At 49.0% G+C, this 20,935-nt stretch overlaps 1 protein-coding gene across 25 annotated transcripts in view; it reads right to left on the bottom strand.

The window, feature by feature from the left end:
• MSI2 (musashi RNA binding protein 2) overlaps positions 1-20,935 on the bottom strand; it is a 247,089-nt gene that overhangs the window by 33,025 nt on the left and 193,129 nt on the right. For 24 of the 25 annotated variants that reach the window (XR_008453070.1, XR_008453073.1, XR_008453071.1 and 21 more), the window contains 3 exons: positions 20,728-20,810; positions 12,811-12,925; positions 5,326-5,400 (listed from right to left, as the gene is read on the bottom strand). Coding sequence is in view for 20 of the 25 variants with exons in the window: in XM_054084641.1 (XP_053940616.1) it covers positions 5,326-5,400; positions 12,811-12,925; positions 20,728-20,810 (273 nt within the window). In the remaining 5 variants the exon portion in view is untranslated. Of the gene's footprint in view, positions 1-991; positions 2,581-5,325; positions 5,401-12,810; positions 12,926-20,727; positions 20,811-20,935 lie in introns of those variants that run through there. The other variant, XM_054084660.1, reaches the window with a different exon arrangement.

Genomic DNA, 20,935 nt, shown 5'->3' with positions numbered 1-20,935 from the left:
CACAAGCCACGTTCACATGAGAACACCTTCCTGTCCAGAACTGATGGCTGACAAGCGAGCATTTTGCGACTGCTATCAGGAAAGAATCTAAATTAAGCTCTATAGATTAACAAACACTTGGTTCTAAATGCTCTAATAATAACAAAATCCAACAGTTCAGACTTATTACTGATCTTGCATTGCATTTTCACAGCACCAGGCACTGCAGGAGCATGACCCAAGGCTGGGCTTTGTGGACTATGGGGTACCATTATTAATAAACAAGTATTTCCCTGAGCTCCGAGAAGTTTCTGAAAATATTTGTTTCCTGCCCCCCTCTCCCCATGCACAAAGGTTTTAATAAGCTTTAACAAACACACGAGCAAACAAACTCTTAATTAAAAAAATATTAAATGCCTGAGCCGAAGGTTTCTAAGGAACTTTGACAACCCAGACAATCCATCCAGGTAACAATGGAAGGAAATGTAACTGAGATGAGCACAGTGACAGCCACGTCCCCCCCTCGCAGGCCAGCGGTACCTGTCCCAGTGCGAGGTCTGCACCAAGCCCACCGGCTGCCACCCCAGCCAGGGACCTGCTCTACAGTGACAGGAGTTACCTGATTTTCCCTTCCACTTCCAAACAGCAGCAACAGATTCCTGCACGTTAGTTTGCAACAAAGGTTTCTAATACACTTAAGCTTTTGATGCTTAAACCCACCTCGGCTGCTGGCAGGGACAGCACTGACCACCGCGGTGGAAGATCAGACTGCTGGCAATACTGACATTTTAACATGGAGTTACTCCTCTCTCCCGAATTTACAAACACGTTGTCTTTTTTTGGTTTTAATTTTTGCTGTAAACACACCTCGTATGTAACTGTTCATCTCCAGAATCTTCAAACACTGGGTCACACGCTTTGAGTGATGGTTGTTTTATTGTTTTATTAAATCGTCATTGGTACTGGTTATTTGGTGCGTCCAAACCAAAATATTAAAACTGCAAGCTAAGAGAGCAGCAACACAGCATATCCGTTGTAAACAATTTATTATTATTTTCTACCTCAGTTACTTACAGGAAAAAAGTCATAAAAAAGAAAATAAGAAAAGCACAGATGGACTATTTACAAAAAATGAGAAAATTCACAATAGCCGAAATGTTTGCAAATCATGCACACTAAGACAAGTTCACAAAAGCAAAGCAATTCATAGCAAAAAAACCCAAACAAAATAATAAGAAGCCATACAGATTAAAAAAAGCTATCGCCTGCAGAAAAGTAAAAAGAAAACTAACCAATTATTACATCAAGCAACTTTAATGAAATGAACAGCATAGCCGTGTATTGTAGAGCCTTTGACACTGACATTTTAAACAAGTGGATTAACAAACATTAAAATGCATTACAGTTCTACTGTAAGCATGCAATTTACTTCTCACAAACTTGTAAAATGGGTAGAAACACTTTAAGCAAAATAGAATTTAAATACAATGCATGTTTTCTACCCAGAATTCCAGAATCTGGTTAAAATCAAAGCCAATGGATGGAGGCATTATCAGACTGGTTTGCAGCTCTTCTGCAGTTTGGGTGGAGACTGGGAGGCGCGACACAGCTTCAGCTAGCGAGGAAAGCTTGGCTCTCTCGCCAAAAGTTAAGTGATTTGCCCATGATTTGCAAGCGAAGTCTGGAAGGAGAAGCGGCTGCGCAGGGTGCGAGAGCGGGGCTGCAGTTTGAGGGGGCGGGAGCTGGGCAGGGACTTGCAGTAGGGGCAGCGATCGCCTGTGCCCATCGCTTGGTGGCTTCCAGCCATGGCCCTGGCAGGGCTACGGCAGCGCCAGAGCGCGCCACCACCCCAACGGGAACCCAACAGTGAGAACACGCCCGCAGCTGCCAGCGCCACAGGGGCAACCTGCGGGGCACTCGTTATCAGTAATTAAACTTTGCGATGGCAATGATCACAGAATCGTAGAATAGTTTGGGTTGGAAGGGACCTTAAAGATCATCCAGTTCCAACCCCCCTGCCATGGGCAGGGACATCCCACCGGATCAGGCTGCCCAAGGCCCATCCAACCTGGTTGATCCTAGCAACAGGAGATGCTGGTCCCACTCCACCCTAAGTATGATTTGGGCTACTACTATATTAAGAAGTGCCAACATCTCTCTTTGGGGCTGCTTCTAAGACCAAATCATCATTTTTGCTTCCTTGATAAAATTAGTTCTAAAAAGTTTGTGAGAAGTCATGCCTTCGTACCACCCCTAACCCCAATCCTGGTGAGTTACATTCCAAGTGGGCATTAAAAACTCATAACAAAGCAGAGGAAAAAAAAAATAACAACCAAAAAAAAAAAAAAAGCAAACTCAAAGCAGTGAGGATATGGAGCCTTTAAAAAAATAAAAATAAAATAAAAAGTCCAGTCAATCAAACCAGCCAGCAAGAGCAGCAATTTCTCAGTGGACATTGATATTAAACATGGACCACCCAGGCTTTTTCTGTCTCTCTCTCTCTCTCTCTCTCATTAGCACTGTAGTAAACCCCGATTAATTTGTTATGCATCTTTAAGAACTAGTTGATAAAAATTATGTCTTGTGAAATCGGCAAATAGTCTGCAAAGTGAAATAAGAACAGAAATTAATAGATTAAACTGAAAAGATAAGTCCCAGAAATTAAAAAAAAAGACACAGAAAGGGAGTGATTGCAGTTTAAAAAAAAAAAATTAAAAAAAAGAAAAGACTATGCACTGAGTTGTAAAGGCCTAAAGGAGAAAATAACGTGATGGGAGAAGATAGAGCAGTCGCCAGAGTGATTGCGTGTGTCTCGCCCATGGAGCAAAGGGCCATCCCTGCGGACAGGAGCGAGTGCTGGACCCTGCCAGCAGCTCCGGCATCCGCTGCCCGGGACCAGGATGGAGACGCAAACAGGGGGAGCCTGACACTGTCGCCTCGTTTGGCATGGGTCACAGCAAATACCACCAGGACAGATCGATCCAGGTGGGCAGGACGAGCCTGAGCTGCAGGATGAGCCCTGTGCCATAGGATGCAGCTCCCTCCAGCCGAGAGGAGCGAAAGGAGAATGGGGAGAGCCATGCGTGCACCTGAGAGATGGCAGAACACAGCCACAGATGACAGCACATCCCCATCCTCATCTGCTGCTCCTGACCTGCTCCTGACGCACTCCCACGCCATCCTGAGCTGTGCTCCCATGGTACAGGGCTCTCTTCTCCCTCCACCGTCCTGGCTCCATCAAGGGGAACAGCCCATTCTGCTGACAGGTACCAAATCCCTTGTGTTGTGCTCACGCTCCCCAGGCCGCTCTGACGGGTCGTGCGGCTGGAGACCAGAGTCTCAAACCATCCGAGAAAAACAGCCTCAAAACTCTATTAACAGTTCTGACCGCTGTTAAGGAATATATTGTCTGAGTGGGAGTGGAGCAAACAACGAGAGCAGGGAAATCCAAGGTGATGAGCATCTCCCATTTACTGCCCTGCTCCCCAAGGTACAACCGGTGCCTGCGATGAGATGCACCTGCTTTTCAGTGGTGACAATCCACTTTGATTTTCTTATACGTATTCAATCTCTGCAAGAGACTGAAAACAACCAGCAAATAACTGGAAGGCCTGTTTTCAAAAACGAAGCCCTTAACAAAAGTACGTATAATGCAGGCTAGAGCCAAACGGCACCTCTGCTGTCAGCTGGCAGACACGTTCACTTCAGACATGTTTGTAATTACAGTCATCTAAGCTCTGCCGATTTTCATCATTTAACTTATCAAAGGTGTCTCTCATTTAGCTGTCGTACGAATCAGCTGGTACAAGGAGTCGTGAGGACCCGGGAGGAAAGCGTGAGACATGCAAACGCCTTCTGAAGCCTCTTCCCTATATCCAGCTGCTAATGGATCCAACCCTGCTAGTCTGGACTTCTGCCTGCTGGCTCCAGCAGAGCCATCAGTGCCAGCGGCGATGCCGCCCGCAGGGGCAGCTGCCGGCTCTCCACCACAGTCTGGTCACTCACGCTGCTTCAGCAGCTCCACTCTCACACCTGCATTGTTTTGGACCTGGCTCAGTTTGGGAGGGTGGCAGCACGTGTGGAAAAGGGACAGATGAATTCAAAGTAGAGCCCTCCCATTTGTGAAATTCAGCAGTTGGAAAAAACCCACTTAGCAGCGCTGTTTCCCTTGGTGTTTGTTATTAGTCCTGCAAAAAACAGCTCCACAGAAACTACTGCCCCAAGGACATGTTTGTCTTATGGATGTTAACAATACGTAAGCTTCCAACGCGCTGTTTCACTCGAATGACCAAGTGCCAAACACAAGGTGGTACCTTCACCCCCATATACTGCAGGCAGAGCTGAGCACCCCCCCACATCCTCGCCTATCCTAAAAGACCTTCCTGTACGGGTGTTCGGGTTTCCTCCCTGCGGAGCCGCTGCCACTCCTGTTCCCCCCCGTGCTTGCTATGGGGGGGTCCACTCTGTTTCTCACTCCCACCTCTGCTCTTCTAAGCCCTGAGGAGCGTGGCAGCGGGCGGTGGGGCCGCTCCGTGTGGCCCTGTGACAAACACACTCATCGACTGAACGTACAGCACAGGGGTTTCCTCGCCGCGGCGCCCAGGGTGGTTTCGGCTATGAGTGAAGCCCAACCACAGTAGCAGTGCTCGGCTTTTTAGAGCTGTCCGGGAACCCCTGAGGTGAAATGAAAGGAATCTCTGCCCTGCGCGGTGCCAGCCCCACCTGCGGGACACGCGGCAATGGGAAAGGGCTTTTCACAATCCCCGCTGCGCCCTGCAGCCACCCCGACCCAGTCCCACCGCTGCGGCCGCTGGAAGCCACGCTAAAGAAAGGGGGGAAAGCAAACCAAAGCCAAACCGAACCATCAACACATGGCTAGAAACTACTTCTGCGAAGGACACTGGAGATATTGATAAAGAACACGGGAAGGCTGCACTTTTCACTCCAAGACTGCACTTGCAATGAGTACACACTTACCGCAGTATAGCATGGGAACGTGTGTGCAAGTCTGTGTGCCTGTGTGTGCCTGTCTGTAATATATATGAGAGGAAAAACCCATGAAAGGGAGGGTAATAGCCTTTCAATTATCTCTGTTGCTTTACGTTTTAATTTAACAAGTTTGTTTTCAAATAACCAGTACCAATTTACACGTTACTAAAAATGTATTTAGAATATGTATATAGAAATATCTATTTTAAAATAGTAAAAAAACTTGTTGTTGTGCGAGATGCTCCCTGCAGACTTGCCTGTCTCAGCTTGCAGCTCTGGATTTAGAAAAAAAAAGGAAAAAAAATAAAGAAGGAAAGAGGGGAAAAGAAAGTAAATCTGCAAATGAAATGTACATACCTGGGAACTGATAGCTGTAACTTGGGGCAAATCCAGGATATCCTCGGCCGTACGTTGCAACAAAATTCGGGTAACCTTGATCACAGAAACATAAAAAAGAGAGACAGAGAGAGAGAGAAAGAGAAGTTTGAAGATTAAAGAATGCCTTTTGTTTTTAAATACAATGTAAAATGACATAGAGGATGGGCGAGACTTGATTTTACAGCAGATATTAAATCCCCAAGATTTATTCTGCTCATGCAAAACTGCAGAAAGGTTTCATTATTATCTTGAATAGAAACATCGAGAGCTGGCCGGCTTTCCTGCTCACTCGCCTGCCTGGCTTTGTGCAGGAGACCTGTCACTCAGGTAATTAACATGCACTTTGGTATCTGAAGTCCAAGGACTGTGCATACTTGTTAGCTGGAAGAGTAAATGCCAAATGCTAAGGCTAAACACATAACACAGGTTTGCTCTGACATTTGGAGAGCTTACAATGAATGTACTTTGCTTCAGAGCTATTGACAGTTGGAGATTAAGGTAGTAGTAATTCTTTATCCCAGGAGTGTGAAGGACAACAGTTGACACATCAAAGAGTTGGAGGCAGCAGCAGGGAGCCAGGGCGTCAAAGAGCTTTAAAATTTTCAGGAAAGTAAAACCCAGCTATGAGAACCACTTCCTAAAGTCATTGCTGAGATGCCGCCGGAATGCATCCAAACTCGGGCAGCTTTTGAAGTTTTATTATGAGGAAACCATCACTCGAGGTAATTTTGTTAATAAAGACGCCTAAACAAACGCATTAAGTCGTGACTCTGCCTACCCTAGCACCGCGGCCGGGTGTTTAGAGGCGGTGCCGGCAGGAGAGCGGTGGGAGGCCCACGCATGGCTGCAGGTTGGACTGAGGCAGCACCACTCGTCCGACAGCCCCACGAGGCTTGGCCAAGGCTCTCACACTGTCACACAGGGCACACTGGTCCCTGAGCCCTGCGCAGGCTGCCAGCAGCCAAGGGGTCACACACATCCTCTGTGCTTTAACTTCTCAGCCCTTACGCAGAACAGCTCTCCTCTCTGGTCACATCATGGCCGATGCCACAAACTGTTCTTTACGCTAAGGAGAACTCCTAAAAATCATAACCTCACTTCCGATCCTCAGCATTCCCTTGCTCAGTTTTCTTAAAAACAGGAATTACCCTTTGCAGTTCCAGTCCAATAAATGCTGTGTAACGCTCCCACTGACAGTCAGTGTTAGCTCAGACTTCTCCAGACTCCAGAAAAGACCTCTCCAGATCAAAAAACCACCATGAACAGTTTGCCCTCACTCTGTCTGAAGTCACTGGAAATCTCAGCAGCGATGACAGCAGCAGCTGGGCCAGACCCTGAGACCAGGTTTAGAAGCTGACTGGTTCTTCTGGGGGTCTCCTATCTCTGCTTTCATTTATTCCTTGATACACTCATACACCATACAGTTCTTTTTCTGCTGCAGCAAGCCCCTCCATTTCTGACTAGATTTATATACACATATTATATATGTATTATAACATAGTTTTAATGATAATCTAAAACTGGAAGATAAAAATGTTTGGATGAATTTTGATTATAGGATTAAGCAGTGCTGGGGGACAGCAGCTCTGCAATCCCAGGACAGCATGCTGCGGCTTTCAGCGATATGTACACACCGCTTAGCCCTTGCGTATTTATTTCACAGCTCAACAGCTGGATTCCCTTAGAAATTAATCACCTCTGTCATTAAATCAGATCTTTCAGAGTTAAGCTTTACAAACCTTTTTTCCTTTTTTTTTTTTAAAAAACAACAATGTTGATGAATGGATTGTTTGCTAAGTAAGTAGCGCCATTAACACTGATGTGAGCTCCACCATGAAAAATTGCTCTGCGGTGTCCGACCGCAGCCCCTCTCCTTGCCAAGTGGGAAAAATTAAGTTTTATCCTGATTCAAACAATTCTGAAGCAGATTTGTCAGCTCACGACTGCTGGGGCTGCAGGGGACCGGCGCGCTGGGCAGTGCCCGAGGGCTGCAGTGCAGCTCCCGGGATGCTGGTCAGACTGGCCCAGCGGTGGATGGCAGCTGCCAGTGTGCCCCGGTGGTTTTGGAGCCGGGCATCATGGTGCAGGATGCCATCTGTTCCGCTACCCTGCCCTGGGATGCTCCTGCCCCGGTGCATTCCTCCCAACCCCGGGCAGCACGTGGCAGCATCCCGGCTCTCCCCAGCCAAACCCGTCTGTGCCTGACGGCAGCAGCACCGGCAGAGCTGCTTGGGGGGCTCTCGCCGGCTTCGCCAGTGCTTAACGCTCTCTAGGTCAGACAGATGAAATCATAAATTTATAATACAACATTACTCCAATTTTCCTCTTCATTTACTGCTGCAGTGCCCAGCTCTGCTCTAACGAGTCAAAGCCCAATCCACGCAGGGGAAATTGCCTGGCTGAATATCAATAGCGCATTAACACCATGCCCATGTGGATGCTTCATCAAGCCAAATTATGGCCATGCTGACCTACCCACCATTTCCATTAGATGCCATTCTCATCCTGCGTTGGGCACCAAACAGTTTATTTGCTTCAGTAGTCCTGGGGAATGATCAATCTCTCTAATTATCTCTTGTCGCTAAATTTCTTTTATCTTGAGCAAGTTTTGTCTGGATTACTTCCTTGGAAGTGAGATCCTCCTGTCTGTGGAAGCACAACTCAAACCAACAACCAAAACTGCTTTCATGCCACCAGTTCCACCTGCCTGACCCCAACACAGCAGGTGCAATGCTCCCAGGCTGGCTGAACTCCCAGCCCCCGTGCTGGAGCCCTGCAGAGCTGCACCTCGCAGCAGGCCAGATCCTGCCCTGTGCTGGACACACTCTGGGCAGTGCTGGCACACAAAGTGACACCAACAGCTCCTGGAAGCACCATGCTGACCATCCAGCAGTCACACTCTTGGTGAGGCAATACCCAACGCAGCCACGGAGACCATAACCACCGCAGCACACAAGCAACCGCTCAGCGCAGGGATGGTCCCCCAGGGGAAAGCAAAGGCTCTGCTTCCAGGATGAAAACTACTGCAAACAGGTAACACTGATCTTTTTACCTACAGTGTACCTGAGGGCATCATGGCATTCCTGGTGCTCAAGTCCCTCCTGGTGGCCCCACGGTAAAGCCCAAGCACTGCAGGTATTCTACAGAAGGGGAGGCCGGGCAAACGTCCTTTCCTTGCATCCTGCACAGGAGAACCGTGGCCCTGGCGACCATGGCACAAGCACAAAGTCTCTGGAAAGGCAGGAGATCCCAGCCAGACTCCCGACTCCCCTCCACCCCACCAGCACCTCCAGAGGGAGAGACAGCTTCTCTGCTCCAAGTGGGGAAATGTCCACAACCACTGAACCAGGTTATAGACATGCCTTTTCGTTTTTAAATTTGGTGATCTGAGATGGACAAAGCTCCTGGTTCATGCGTGGGAACGCTGCGCACGGTGGGGCCCGGGGGCCTCTACAAAATTAATTCAAATGCTCCGGTAAATGCAAGAAAGTCATTGTCTCCTAGTGTTGCTCAGACCAAGGAACACCAGGTCCTTTGCAAGGGAAGGCATGATCCTCCTCCCAAAGCTGCAACAAATGCTCTGGGCACCCCTCAAAAAGCCGTGCTGTGACCTTGGCATAATCACCTGTAGCACCAGGGAATGCAAACCAAAAATCAGCTCCTACAGAGGGGTGGTCACACACTAGGGAGCAGCTACATAGAATACACACATCTGCTGTAGAGGTTTCTCACTCGGTCCCACAAAATTGACCTATCTCCTGCTTCAAGAGAATCAAAGAACTAAGCTAAAGCCGGCCGCAGCCACGTTCACCAGCGATGGGTACAGCGGGTGCTGCTGTAGGAGCCCGGCGGGGTCCGGTGAGTCGCGTCAGCCTCCCGGGCAGCCTGCACTAATGAAGGACTCCCCTTCCTGAATCCGGCCTCAGAGGCAGCTGCTACTCCATTAAACAGAGCCTGATGGAAAAAAGGAATGACTTTCTTTGAAGGGCACAAGCTTCTTTTATGCATGAGTTCAGCCTACCTAGACTGACTGTGCGCAGTAATGCAGAGCCCCGCTCCGCCTGGTGCGGCGAGAGCAGCTGCCTGCTACAGACTTTCGGAAATCTGCTCTTCAGATCAGACATCATTTTAGCAGTCAGAGGCTACGGGGTTTACGGCCTGAGAGCTCCTGTCTCTGGAGGAGTATGAAAGTTAAAAAGACCCCAACTGTAATATTAAACCCCAGGGAGCTTAAGATGCCCATTGCCAGAAGAAACGAGTGTTGCGGGTCTCAGCTCAGGTCGAGCAGTGTGGCAGTCACCTGCAGACCACGGCAACGGCAGCTGCGACGTCCCAGACACAGGGAGGTGCTTCACACAGGAGAGCAGACAGAGATGACCTCCTGTTAATGTTGCTCCTTGGTCGCTTTCTTGTTGTCTTTTTTTTCCCAAGTTTTCAGGTACAAACCTAATGGAGGGCAAAAAGCTGTGAGGCAATGCAGTGACCCATACGTCCTTGGGTGATGGGGCTCCTGCTTTGTGCACCAGGACCAGGTGACAGAGGTGAGGCTTCTGGGCACACAGCAAGCTTCTGGGCCACCAAGCTGCTCCCACTCCACTGCAGATGTGTGTGTCGCCTGCTCTGGGGAACACGGTGCCCCCCGTTCGCGAGCATCCATGGGGCTGGGGAGCAGCTCCTCCTTGCCAGGTGGGCTGCCAGGGAGAGAGACCACACTCCAGCCTGCTCTTTATCCAGAGTGGCTAATTAACATTCCTGATTGAAACCATGTATGTCCCATCAGCAGACAGAGCCTGAGGCAGCCCAGAAACAGTCCTGCCAAAAGGCTCAGCTTGTCCGCGCTTTTGGAGTCAAAAAAATCCTTTCAGAAGAACACTTTAATTTTGTTCCAATCAACCAAATCATCACAGAAGCGGCTGCCTACGCACCTTTAGACCCCGGCTGCTGCAGGCTCCTTGGGGAGGCTGTGATTAATGAAAAAGACCAACTTCCTTAATAGCTTTGGAGGGAGTCACTCTCCGCTCTTTCCTTTGGGTTGTCTCGTGTATTTGTTCCTCTGATTCCCTCCTCTGCCCATGAATGGCATCTGGAGAAGGTGACCTTGAACAAGGGCTCCTGGAAACAGGTATAAAAAGCCTTCAAGAGCAACCCAAATCACGGTGTTTTGGTCCAGCTAGGTATCTAAAAGGAGGAACGGGATAGGGCTGACATTGGCCTCCTGAGATCTCAGCATAACGCTCAGCTACTGCAGATGCTGCCTCCGGCAATACGTTATTTTGTGTGCCTCGTAGTCTGATGGGTTAATTACCTCCTTCTCCCTGCAGGGCTCGGGCTTGGGAAGGAGAGATTTGGGCTCCCTGCTGAGCCGCTGCCCACCAGCCCCCTCGAAGCCAACTCATACAGGCAGCCTTTGAAAACGAGGATTTATAATGGCCATCCAGACAGCTTTCCTCTCGTGTGTTGCAGTTTCCTTGTTTAGCACTTAATTATTTAACACGGTGCCACTGTAGCAAGCAGGAACTTGGAAAATGGAAAAAAAACCTGCTAGAGCAGATAATGAAGCATCTGGCCTTCAGCACGAATCAATCATTAATTCTGAGCAAGTCACACTCCTTTGAAAGCTAATAAGAGCACGTTGCTAGACTGGCCGGAGCGGAGCCGGTCAGGGTGACCTGAGCCACCCCACCACAGGAGAATGGGGATTTGCCAACAGGCATCCGTGGCGCTTGCTCTGTGAAGACTCAGATCCGTTTGCTGAGGGCTTCTTCCATGACTACTTGCAGCTTGAAATGATCTTTTTCCAGAGAGACAGCCCTGGTGGGAAGAACTCACGCTGCACCTGAGGGCTGAATTTTCCCTTCGGGTCACTGGAGTGGACCCTGGCTCCATCCACTCCTTGTCAGGCTGCAAGGAGAAAGAGGGAGGCAAATCTGCCCATGGTGAGCAGAAGGATGCTGCGCTGGGTCTTTCTGCCCAGCCTGGGTCCTGGGCTTTCTCCTCCAGCCTCTGTGTGGGATTGGCACCTCCTCCACCACCCAAGAGCTCAGGCACCACGAGCGGCAAAGGGAAACAAGAGAAATAAAGTACATACACTCGAGCACACTGGGAATACGCAGGTAACAATATCACTGACTGACTAGAAGAAGATAAATATTTTAACCATAAAATGTAATTTCCAAACACTGAGGGGCAAGGCGGTGGTGGAGTGTGGGGACAGAGAAACAGATGATCAGCTGAAATAACCGAATTATGCATCCCAGAAATGGATTGTTCCAGCCACACGAACAGAAGTATTATTAATTCAGAGATAAAGCAAACATGGCAGGAAAGTTTACCCTATCAAATCAAGCAGTGCCTGAAGTCAGACAGCTCAGTGCAACAGCCTGATACTCATAGGAGCCGAGTCCTCTGACCTGACGCCCACTCCCAGAGCCTGGGGGTCTTCTGGTGTCTCAGCCCATGGACCTGCCCGGCAGAGTTCAGGACAACTGGAAAGCAGCTCTCGAGGCTGGTTTTTGTGCTCAGCTTCTGAAGTCACCTAAACCCAGGACAGAAAATCCAAAGCATCCCGGACAGGCCACATGCCAGGGATGCTAGGCTGGAAAAGTCTTGTTTCTGCCTGGGAACACCTCCAGATTCCCTCTCATTCATGCATGCTTTACAGACACAGCAGGTGACAACCGAGGCAAGGTTCGGTGATACAAAGGGAGCAGAAAGTTGAAAACATATGGGGTTTTACAAAAATACATTGGCAATGGAATAGCAGCATTTTGGCTTAGTAAATCCAAGGACAGAGTACCAAGCGATTGTCACATTATATAGAAAGAAGAACTATCTAGGCAGAAACAAATGAGAACCAATTATAACTAAATAGACCTCATGCACAAATAGAATTTTGCCATTAAATATCATTTATCCCATTTAATTAGTATTTTCTGGACACAATTCTCTGGACTAAAATACTGTTCCATCTCCTTGAAACTTGTAATTATTGTTGCGACCTATACTGTTAGGCATCTCCCTGCTTTCTCCGTCTCGCATGCCATTTAAGAACCGGCAAGATTTTCAATTATCTATGCAGAACTGTCAAAGATACCTTTAAAAGAAGGGGAATAATGTGTGACTCAATTCCTCTAAAAAAGGGGAGAGATCATTTTTAGTCAGAATGAACACATTGCATCTTTCATCATTCTATTTTTGCAAGTAAAAGTAAAACAGGCTATTAAAAACATCCATTTAAATGCAAATTTTTATATTCCAGGAGGGGGGCGTCGGGGGTGGGGAGAGAGAGTTAATCATTTACCACAGACAGGATTCTTTTCCCCACTCCACCCCTGCTGAAGTTTTAGACTCGCACCCACACAGGGGCAGGGATTTGCTCACCCCTATGGCTTAAGTGTTCAGAAATCAGGGGGACAACATGGGAGCCGCCAGCTCTGGGAGCCGTGTGGTGACTACGACACTTACCCAACATTCCCATCCCCAGCATAAAAGCATCCATGGTATACGGTAATCCACGTGCCCTTCCTCTCGTCCCTGGTGGAAACATCACTTCTTTAGGTTGTGCTTTCTTACATTCTACCTATTGAGCAGAAACATGTACAAATGAGATGCAAATGAATTCCATGTAAATGTCAAATGCAGAACTGATCTACTTAAGGGGGGAGTTTTATTTTTAGCATTTGCCTCCCCACACCGCCTCCCGCTCAAAGGTGAACTTTAAGAATAGTGTAAACGGATTGAAAAGAGCAAACGTGTATGTCTCTTTAAACACACACAGCAAACCCCCACTGTAAAGATGACAGAAATGCTGATTTAAGAAGTTGTCGTGTTCCTCAAAGGAAAACCTGTGCTGCGTTCACTCTCAATGGTACTCGCGGGTGTGGAATGAATGGAGGGAGGTCTCCAAGACAGCTCTATTGCAATCGATAACAGAAAATGACTCTCGGTGATCATTACAAAAAGCTCCTTTTAAAATAGGAATAAAGAATCAATATTTCTACCCAGCAGAAAATTTCTGTAAACCCTATTAATAAATGATCTGCATTCTTTCACTTCCCGTTATTCCTGCCGCCTTTTGAAGGGCCTTAATGCCACCTGAAGCCTGCTGCGAGTCTCCACCAACACCCTGTGAAAGGTGGTGACCCGACTCAGCCGGCGGCAGGACATGCAGGACCTCAGCTGCACCGCTGGGTGCTGGTTCTCAGCCTCTTTTTGAATGGGAAAAAGGAGAAATAAAGCACTTTTCCATGTTCTCTGGCTCCAGCATTGCCGACTGCCCCCCACCCCCAGCAGACTGTCGCCACGCTCCCCTTGGCACTGGTGCTATGGCCACACCGCTAAGCTGGTGGGGAGCTAACCAGAGTTATCCCAACGCATTTCTATGGCTCTTACTCCCTGTTTTGAGCAACAGGAAAATGTGCAGATTTGCTGTTTAGCCCTGCATGGGGTGCAGGGAAACTCCAACTCCCTACCTGTCCCAGCTGTACAGTCTGCACGATTAGAATCACTGGTCTAAGGCTAAGGCTCCCGGGCTCAATCCAGAGGTTTGAGCTTTATTCCTCTAACCTTGTTCTTCAATCAGTTCCTCTACCCACTTTACACATTTACTGTCCCCCCAGCCTTTCCCTGGCCAGAGCAGAGTAGGAGCAGGAGTGTCACCAGCCACGCTGCCCTCGCTCCTGTGCCGCTGTCAGTCCGCAGGGGCTGGGGAATGCTGCTGCTTGTTGTGGAGGACTAGGAGGGTCAGCTCCACGCAGGGTCCTGTCTCCTACATCACCTCCATCACTCACACAAGCAGGCAAAGGTGGGCATGTGCCCCGTGCGGAAGCAGGCAGCTACCCCGGGGTAAACCTTGGGACGTAGGATAATAATGTCTCATGGCCTAATAGCCAGATCAGTGACAGAATGTTCATTGTCTTATAAAAAACAACTGCCTGTTCCTAGGCAACCTGATCAGCAAAAATTTCAGGTTTATACAATTTTCATTTAGGTAACATAAAGGTTAACTCACTGTAATGAGAGTATTTTAAACAAAACCACCTACTCCTCCCTTTCTGCTTCAAACCTCCACAATCCACGTTTACTTTTCTTGCTTGCAGCACTTCCCAAGGCTCCAATGCTCAGACACGGCCAATGCTCAGACACGGCCAATGCTGGCAAAACACGCGCTTCTTGTATCAAGTTGTCCCAACCCAGTGAAGTTTGGAGTGAAGTTATTCTGGAACTACACTTTTGCTATTTTTCTATTAAGAAGTGTTTGGGTCCTTGCAGGAAGGAACAGGAGAAGGACAGAGAGGGACGACGGATGGCTGGAGTGGGGAGGTGTGTATGCACAGCCCGGACACCACTGTGTAAGGGGAAGAGGGAAAACAGGTGAGCAGGAGCAAGAGAGGTGTTGAAGAGACCCGCTCTCCATACACCCTGAAACTCGAGCACAGCCACAACAGGGCCGGCAATTGCCTTCATCTCATCTTCAGTGCTGCCGGGGCAGCAAAGCCCTCTGGGAAAGAAACATCCCACTGAGAGCTGTGGCGAGGACTGGTGCGTCCTCTGGCTGTGGCCATCAACCTCCACACAGCCCATCCCTGCACACCCTCGCGTGCACACGCACGGGCTCCTGCTGGCAAGTGATGATGCAGACACACCACTGAGGGTGCAGCTTTGAGCCCCACGGTGCCTTCCAGGGTTCCCAGGCTCTGATATTAAGACAAAAAGAGAAGAAAGAAACAGAAAACTTCCCATAAATTAATTTGTTGAGCAGCCACTCACATGCTGAGGTGCAGCTGTCATAGCGGGGCTGGGGATGAGGACAGAGCAGGATATTTGTGCCCAGTGCCAGGCACTGGGAGGCTTAAGCCTGCGCCGTGATGGTGGTTTTCAGCCTAACTGTGCCCCCCTGAAACACTGATGCCCCCAGAGAGCCTCAGAGCCCGCTGCTACCTCCCCTCTCCATCCGCCTCCCCCAGAGCCCAAGGGACACCATGAGCTCGCAACGCTGAGTACCAGTGCCAACCTCCCACCCCACACGCCAGTACAGCAGCTCCGCGACAGCCTCTCAAACTATCCTTTGCTAGTTTTTAATCGGAGGGGCATTTAACAGGAGCATGCCAACCTCATTTCTCCAGCCAAATGACCAGAAGCGAGCACCAGAAGTGTGACATTTCATTTCGCAATCACATCTTTCGGGTTCGCCACCACTCCACATGTCACAGCGGCATTGGTTACACCTCGCAGCCGCTGGCGCTGGGAACAGTCAGGATGATAAAAACAATCTAGCCTGGCTCGACGGACAATTAACAAGAAAATGAAGTTTGGATTAGCACCGTTAGAAACAATAACCCAGTAATTAGCTTTTGCAACCACAAAACAGTCTACCGCTGCTCTCTGAAAGACTAGCGTAATTTATGATTTTCACAGCACACAAGGATATAAAGGGAATGGCAGCGAGCTGCAAAGAAGTTTTAACTGGGATTTAAAAGGGAAGACAAAGTCATCAGTAGGAAACAAAAATAATTCCTAAGCCGTTGTAAACAAATATACCCCATATTGAGGGCAAAAATATTCTGCATTCTCCAGCAGAGACTCTTCTTCCCTGGGAGGGATGATGTGCAAGATTCGTGACCAGGAGCCACGGCTCCGCTCTGCCATCCCTCGGGAAGGGGCTTCGTGGCTCCAGTCCTGGCAGCACACCTTGGGTAGATTTTTACACTCCCTATTTGGCAACATCATGCCTTCAGCTGCTCAGAAAAAGCTGCCCATGCTCAACCCCATCAATAAACGGGGAAACAGGAGGTGAAGTGCCATGTTAGTGGAGTGGTGGTGGGCTTGGATGGTACCTCTTCACCAACAGAGGCAGCAAAAGTGGAAAAAAAGGGGCCAGGCTGCAGTTCTGCAAGAAGCCCGCCCTCTTCTTCATGGGGAATGGGATGGAGATGGCTGTAACCATCCCAAAGCCATGGTTACCATGAGGGTAGAACCCTGGAGGGAGCTGGGATGTCATAAGTGTGATGGCAAAGTGGGACGTGCAAAGGGGCTTCTCCAATGGGGAATGCATTGGGATTTACAGTCAGTGCTCAGCGCTGTACCGAATCACCCCCAAGAGCCTGCCCAATGTGGGTCCTTTGTATATAAATCTGGATCTTGCACAAACTTTCAGTTCAGCATTTCTGTGCATCTTAATAATCTCCAGATTTTTCCACCTCTCCTGTATGAGGGATGTGCTTCACTTTCAGTAGCCTAACAAAGAAAGTTTTAACTTTAAGGCTAAAAAAAAAAAAAACAGGGAAACTAAAATTCACTATTTTTGTTTAGTCTAGTTGGAGAATTAACATTACACTGGGGTACTCTCGGGTCAAGCCGAGCAGTCAAAGCCACTAGAACTCAGGACAGCTGAGATGGGGATTGAAAAGCCTCTTATGCTCAGCACAACAAAACAGGCTGTCAGCTCTCAGCACCAGGATGTCTCAAAAAACCCTTGGCTAATGGCTTTCCAGGGAAACCAGAGCTATTTTGAGGAAAGCAGAATGCGCACATACTCACAATGCACAAAACCCCATTTTACCACCCAAAGACAAGGCAACTCTGTCTTGCCAGCAGTGTGCGATCCAGTTAGCTGAGACTTGATTACCTTGGGGAGGCCACGTCGTTCATGCCCTGGCAAGCCAAAACTATTGCTGCTCTAACACAGAAATCTGTATTCACTCCGTCCTACCGCAAAGGCAGGGCTATACCAGGCAACAGAAGAAAGGTTATAGTTAGAAAAACCCATTAGATCATTGATAAAGGTGGGGTGGAGACAACTGAATCAAAATGCTGCTTAGTGTGTCCTCAGACCATGAGAGAAGTCGGCAGGTACGGGAGAGCAGAGGAGTCCGATGGAGTTTCTTGTGATCCATCAATGCAGTTTGTCCCCAGAACACCCGACTAACAGAGCACCGGGCAGCTCTTCCTGTCCTGTGCAGGCTGGAGAACCCACTCACCCCTGGAGAACCTGGCAAGGGCAGCATCACCACACAGCTCACAGCGACATCATTTAAGCACGCTGAAGTCAATGTTACAGGAGTGCATCCAACCCGCAAGCAGCCCGCAGTGTCCTTCAGCTGACAGATGGGGTTTCCAAAGTTACCGCACCTTCAGCCTCATGTCTCCTCCACTCCCAGTTACTGCAGGGACCATGGGCACCAGTGGGCTCGGCCACCCTCCAGCCTTCTGCATGTGGGGCACAGTTTGGTCTTTCAAGGAATGGAGGTGCCTTAGGCTGTGGGGTACTCAAGATGAAAACTGAAGGGCACGTGGTGTGTGACATACACCACATCTAAAACGTCACCATACAGGCTGCCAGTCTGGGGAGAAGCCTGAAGAACACAGACACAGTAAAAAAAAACACGCCAAAAATCCCACAAATCCCACTACGAGCAAGAGGAACAACCCCAGGTGCTGTGCAGCATCAAAGCCTATATTAAACAGCCCAACATTTTTGTCAGCTGCTCCAGAGCCTGACTTGAGACCCTGGCTTCAAGTGCAAAATGCCTGGACCAGGCTCTGCTCACTGTGCTGCTCACCAGCATTTGTCCCACTGCACCTGTGATGTGAACGACTCTATCACAGTGGGATCTAAAGGAAAATAAAGCACGCCATCACATTTCTTCTCCAGCTACTTTTGCACCCCCTTTGAAAACCAGGTTTCTCATTGCAAAGTAGACTGCTTGTGTCAAAGGAACAATATTCAGGGGACAGCCTGTTTGGGTTTTATTTGTGTATTTCTCCCCCCCCTCAACGTTTGGAGAACGTCTTTGGCCTCCCACGCAAATTCCAAGTTTCATTTATTAAATACCTCACTAGCATTTTCTTTTTCACTTCCACACTGATCGTTTAATATTACATTTGACATTCTAAGCTTTACGGATGGCAACAGAAGCAGAACGAGTGGGCTAAAAATAGCCTGCCAGGGAGACAGGAGGCTAGAAATAGGCTCGTGAACAACAGCAGCCTCGCTACCCTTTGCTTGCCCCCGCGTTTTGGGAAATGACAGCATTCAGGAGATGAGAAAGAGCAAACTCAGGGCAAGTCGGTGCCCGCGGAGGCACGAGTGCCCCAGTTGAGCAGCCCAGGGATGTGGATGGGGACGGGGACTGGGATGAGGAATTGCTCACCAAGCAGCTGCAAAGCCCATCACCCTGAGCTGGGGCTGAGAGCCTGTCCCCTTTGCAGCTCAACACTAGAGGGGGACACGATAAAAATGAAGGCAGAGTGGTCAAGTCTCTGAAGGCACTATGGAAAGTATGTCCACGCCTAGCTCTGCCCTCTAGCCAGCTGTGTGTCACCTCTGGCCGTCCGCCCCAGCGCACTGTCACAGCAGCGTGCACAAGCTCTCCTGCCCCTGACGGGTTTGGTAGTTCATCTGCAGACACATCAGCAATAGGATGAGTCAGTCCCATGTCTCATCCCCTCCCTCATGGGCTGCTTTTAAAATTAGTACCGTAGAGAACTGACAAGAAGACAACACTCAAAGCACCACGGCACCTGGATCGTGCACCAAGCAGGCACAGAGAGCCGGGAAGAATACATTAATTATCTGCGACAATAAAACACCAACTGACTATATGTTTCTTTTTTTGCTCTTTGTGATGTTCCTCAAGTGTTTTCGCCCTGTCCCATCCTCCGCATTCCCTTCACTGCTGTTACCGCCCTGCGCAGCCTTTCATCTGGGAAGAAATCTTCCCAACAGCCCTCCCACCACCCCTCCCCTAGCAGAGCTGTGCCAAGAGCGAGGGGAGATTTCAACACTGTAGGAGTGCAGATCCCGCTATGAAGCGTCACACAACACGCTCTGCTCTGCTGCTGGCACGAGTTTTGCCAGGACACACCAGCCCCCCCCGCTCCTTCCATCCTATATCCAGCCCTGATCTGCACCAGGTGAAAGCTGAGCATTGCTCCAGAGAAAAACCTGTTGTGGGAAATAACTAAACCTACAGAGAATAACATGAGATGCGCCCACCTGTGATGAAGTAAAAGGAAAATCCTGAAATGTGGCATCGCAGATCTTCCCTCCCAAGTGACAATCTTACCTAAATTTACATTCCAAGCGCTTCTAATGCGTTGCTGGGTCTGCTGGGCTACAGGGGGTTGGTTCTTTTTGTTTCATTTTAAGGCAGATTAATCAGCATTTAATAACTGTATACAGCCTCCCCACAACCCACATGTTCCTCAGGTGAGATATTACTGGTGGCAGGCAGGAGATCCCAGCAGCAGGAGGCGGCTGGAGAAACGGCAAGATGCTGGGACAGGGCAGAGGCAAAGCCTGCAGCACCCATCCAAGATGGAGCAAGAGCTTCCCACAGGGCAAGGAGAATTGCCCCAGTCCTGCCCTGCCATCCCACCACTTAGTTTGTTAAGGGGACCCTTACTTTTATTCCAGATGCATATTGCGGTGAGGAACAATATGAGGAATATTATTTCAGTGCCCTGGGAAAAATTAGCAAGTCAAATATTGAATCAGGCCTCCAGCATATGCCAAGGAGATTGCTTTGATCTTATCCACACTAAAAGCTCTATTATTGAATTTAAAGTCTGTGAACACATATCAGACCAATATACAATGCATATCTGAATACACATTTGAGAAGCAAAGGATGTTTTGACAAAGGGAAAAAGAATATTTTAGCTGAAAATATCAAAGTTACTGTACCGACTGAAATACAAATGCCCTTTTTCATCTGGCTCAGTGGCTTTACTGACAGGGCAACCCACAACCTGGGACCTGACTGTCAGTTAGGAGATACTTCGCCCGGGTCTGGCTCCTGGGTTGGGACTGGGTTGAAAGCAACTGCGGCTCCATGGCAGAGAGCCACAAATCCCCAGGGACACAGGCCAGCAGGCAGCAGCAACGTCAGAGCAGCATCAGGGCTTGGGAGCTCGACCAGAACAGCTATTTTGGGACCCCGTGGTCTGTAACAGCTACTCCAATCCAATTCCCTTCTGAAAACCCCTAATGCAGCTGTTCAGCGGCTGCCACAGCTCTTCCCAAGAGCCTGGGAGGAGCAGGAGGGCTTCACCAAGGCTGGTTGAGGAGCTGAGCAGGACAATTCACAGCGTCTTCAGCCCCTTGGTTTTCCCACCACAACATGCTGTGGGGCAGCCTGCAGCCAACACCCACACTCGTGGTGGGACAGAGCCCTGTTCTGCGGGCAGGGGAAAAGAGTCCAAAGAGGCCATGGTCAAGGCTCCAAGCCTGTCCCCATGACACCCCTGCCAGCACCCAGCCAACCCCATGGAGATGGCTGTCCCAAAGGGCCACCACCGGGGCAGGTGACACCACGTGTCTGTGACAAAGGAGAAGAGCTCGCTGCCACCACCACGCGCTGTGAAACGAAACGAACTTACCATTTTATTGTTGATTTCGTGGAAATGAATTTCACAGACTTTTTCCACCACGTCTTCGTTTTCAAAAGTTACAAAGCCAAATCCTATTCAACAGAGAAACAAAAAGGGGAGGAAAAAGAAGGAAACTATTAGTGAAGTCAATTTCCTGACAATAAGGCATTACTTAGCCATTGGGACTTTGGAAAACTTTCATAAAGATATGCATGTG

Source organism: Cuculus canorus, chromosome 20 (genome assembly GCF_017976375.1).
Source record: "Cuculus canorus isolate bCucCan1 chromosome 20, bCucCan1.pri, whole genome shotgun sequence".
In the NCBI taxonomy this organism is placed as follows: domain Eukaryota; kingdom Metazoa; phylum Chordata; class Aves; order Cuculiformes; family Cuculidae; genus Cuculus; species Cuculus canorus.
Note: the sequence above shows the minus strand (reverse complement) of the source record. Positions and strands in the feature narration are given on the sequence as shown.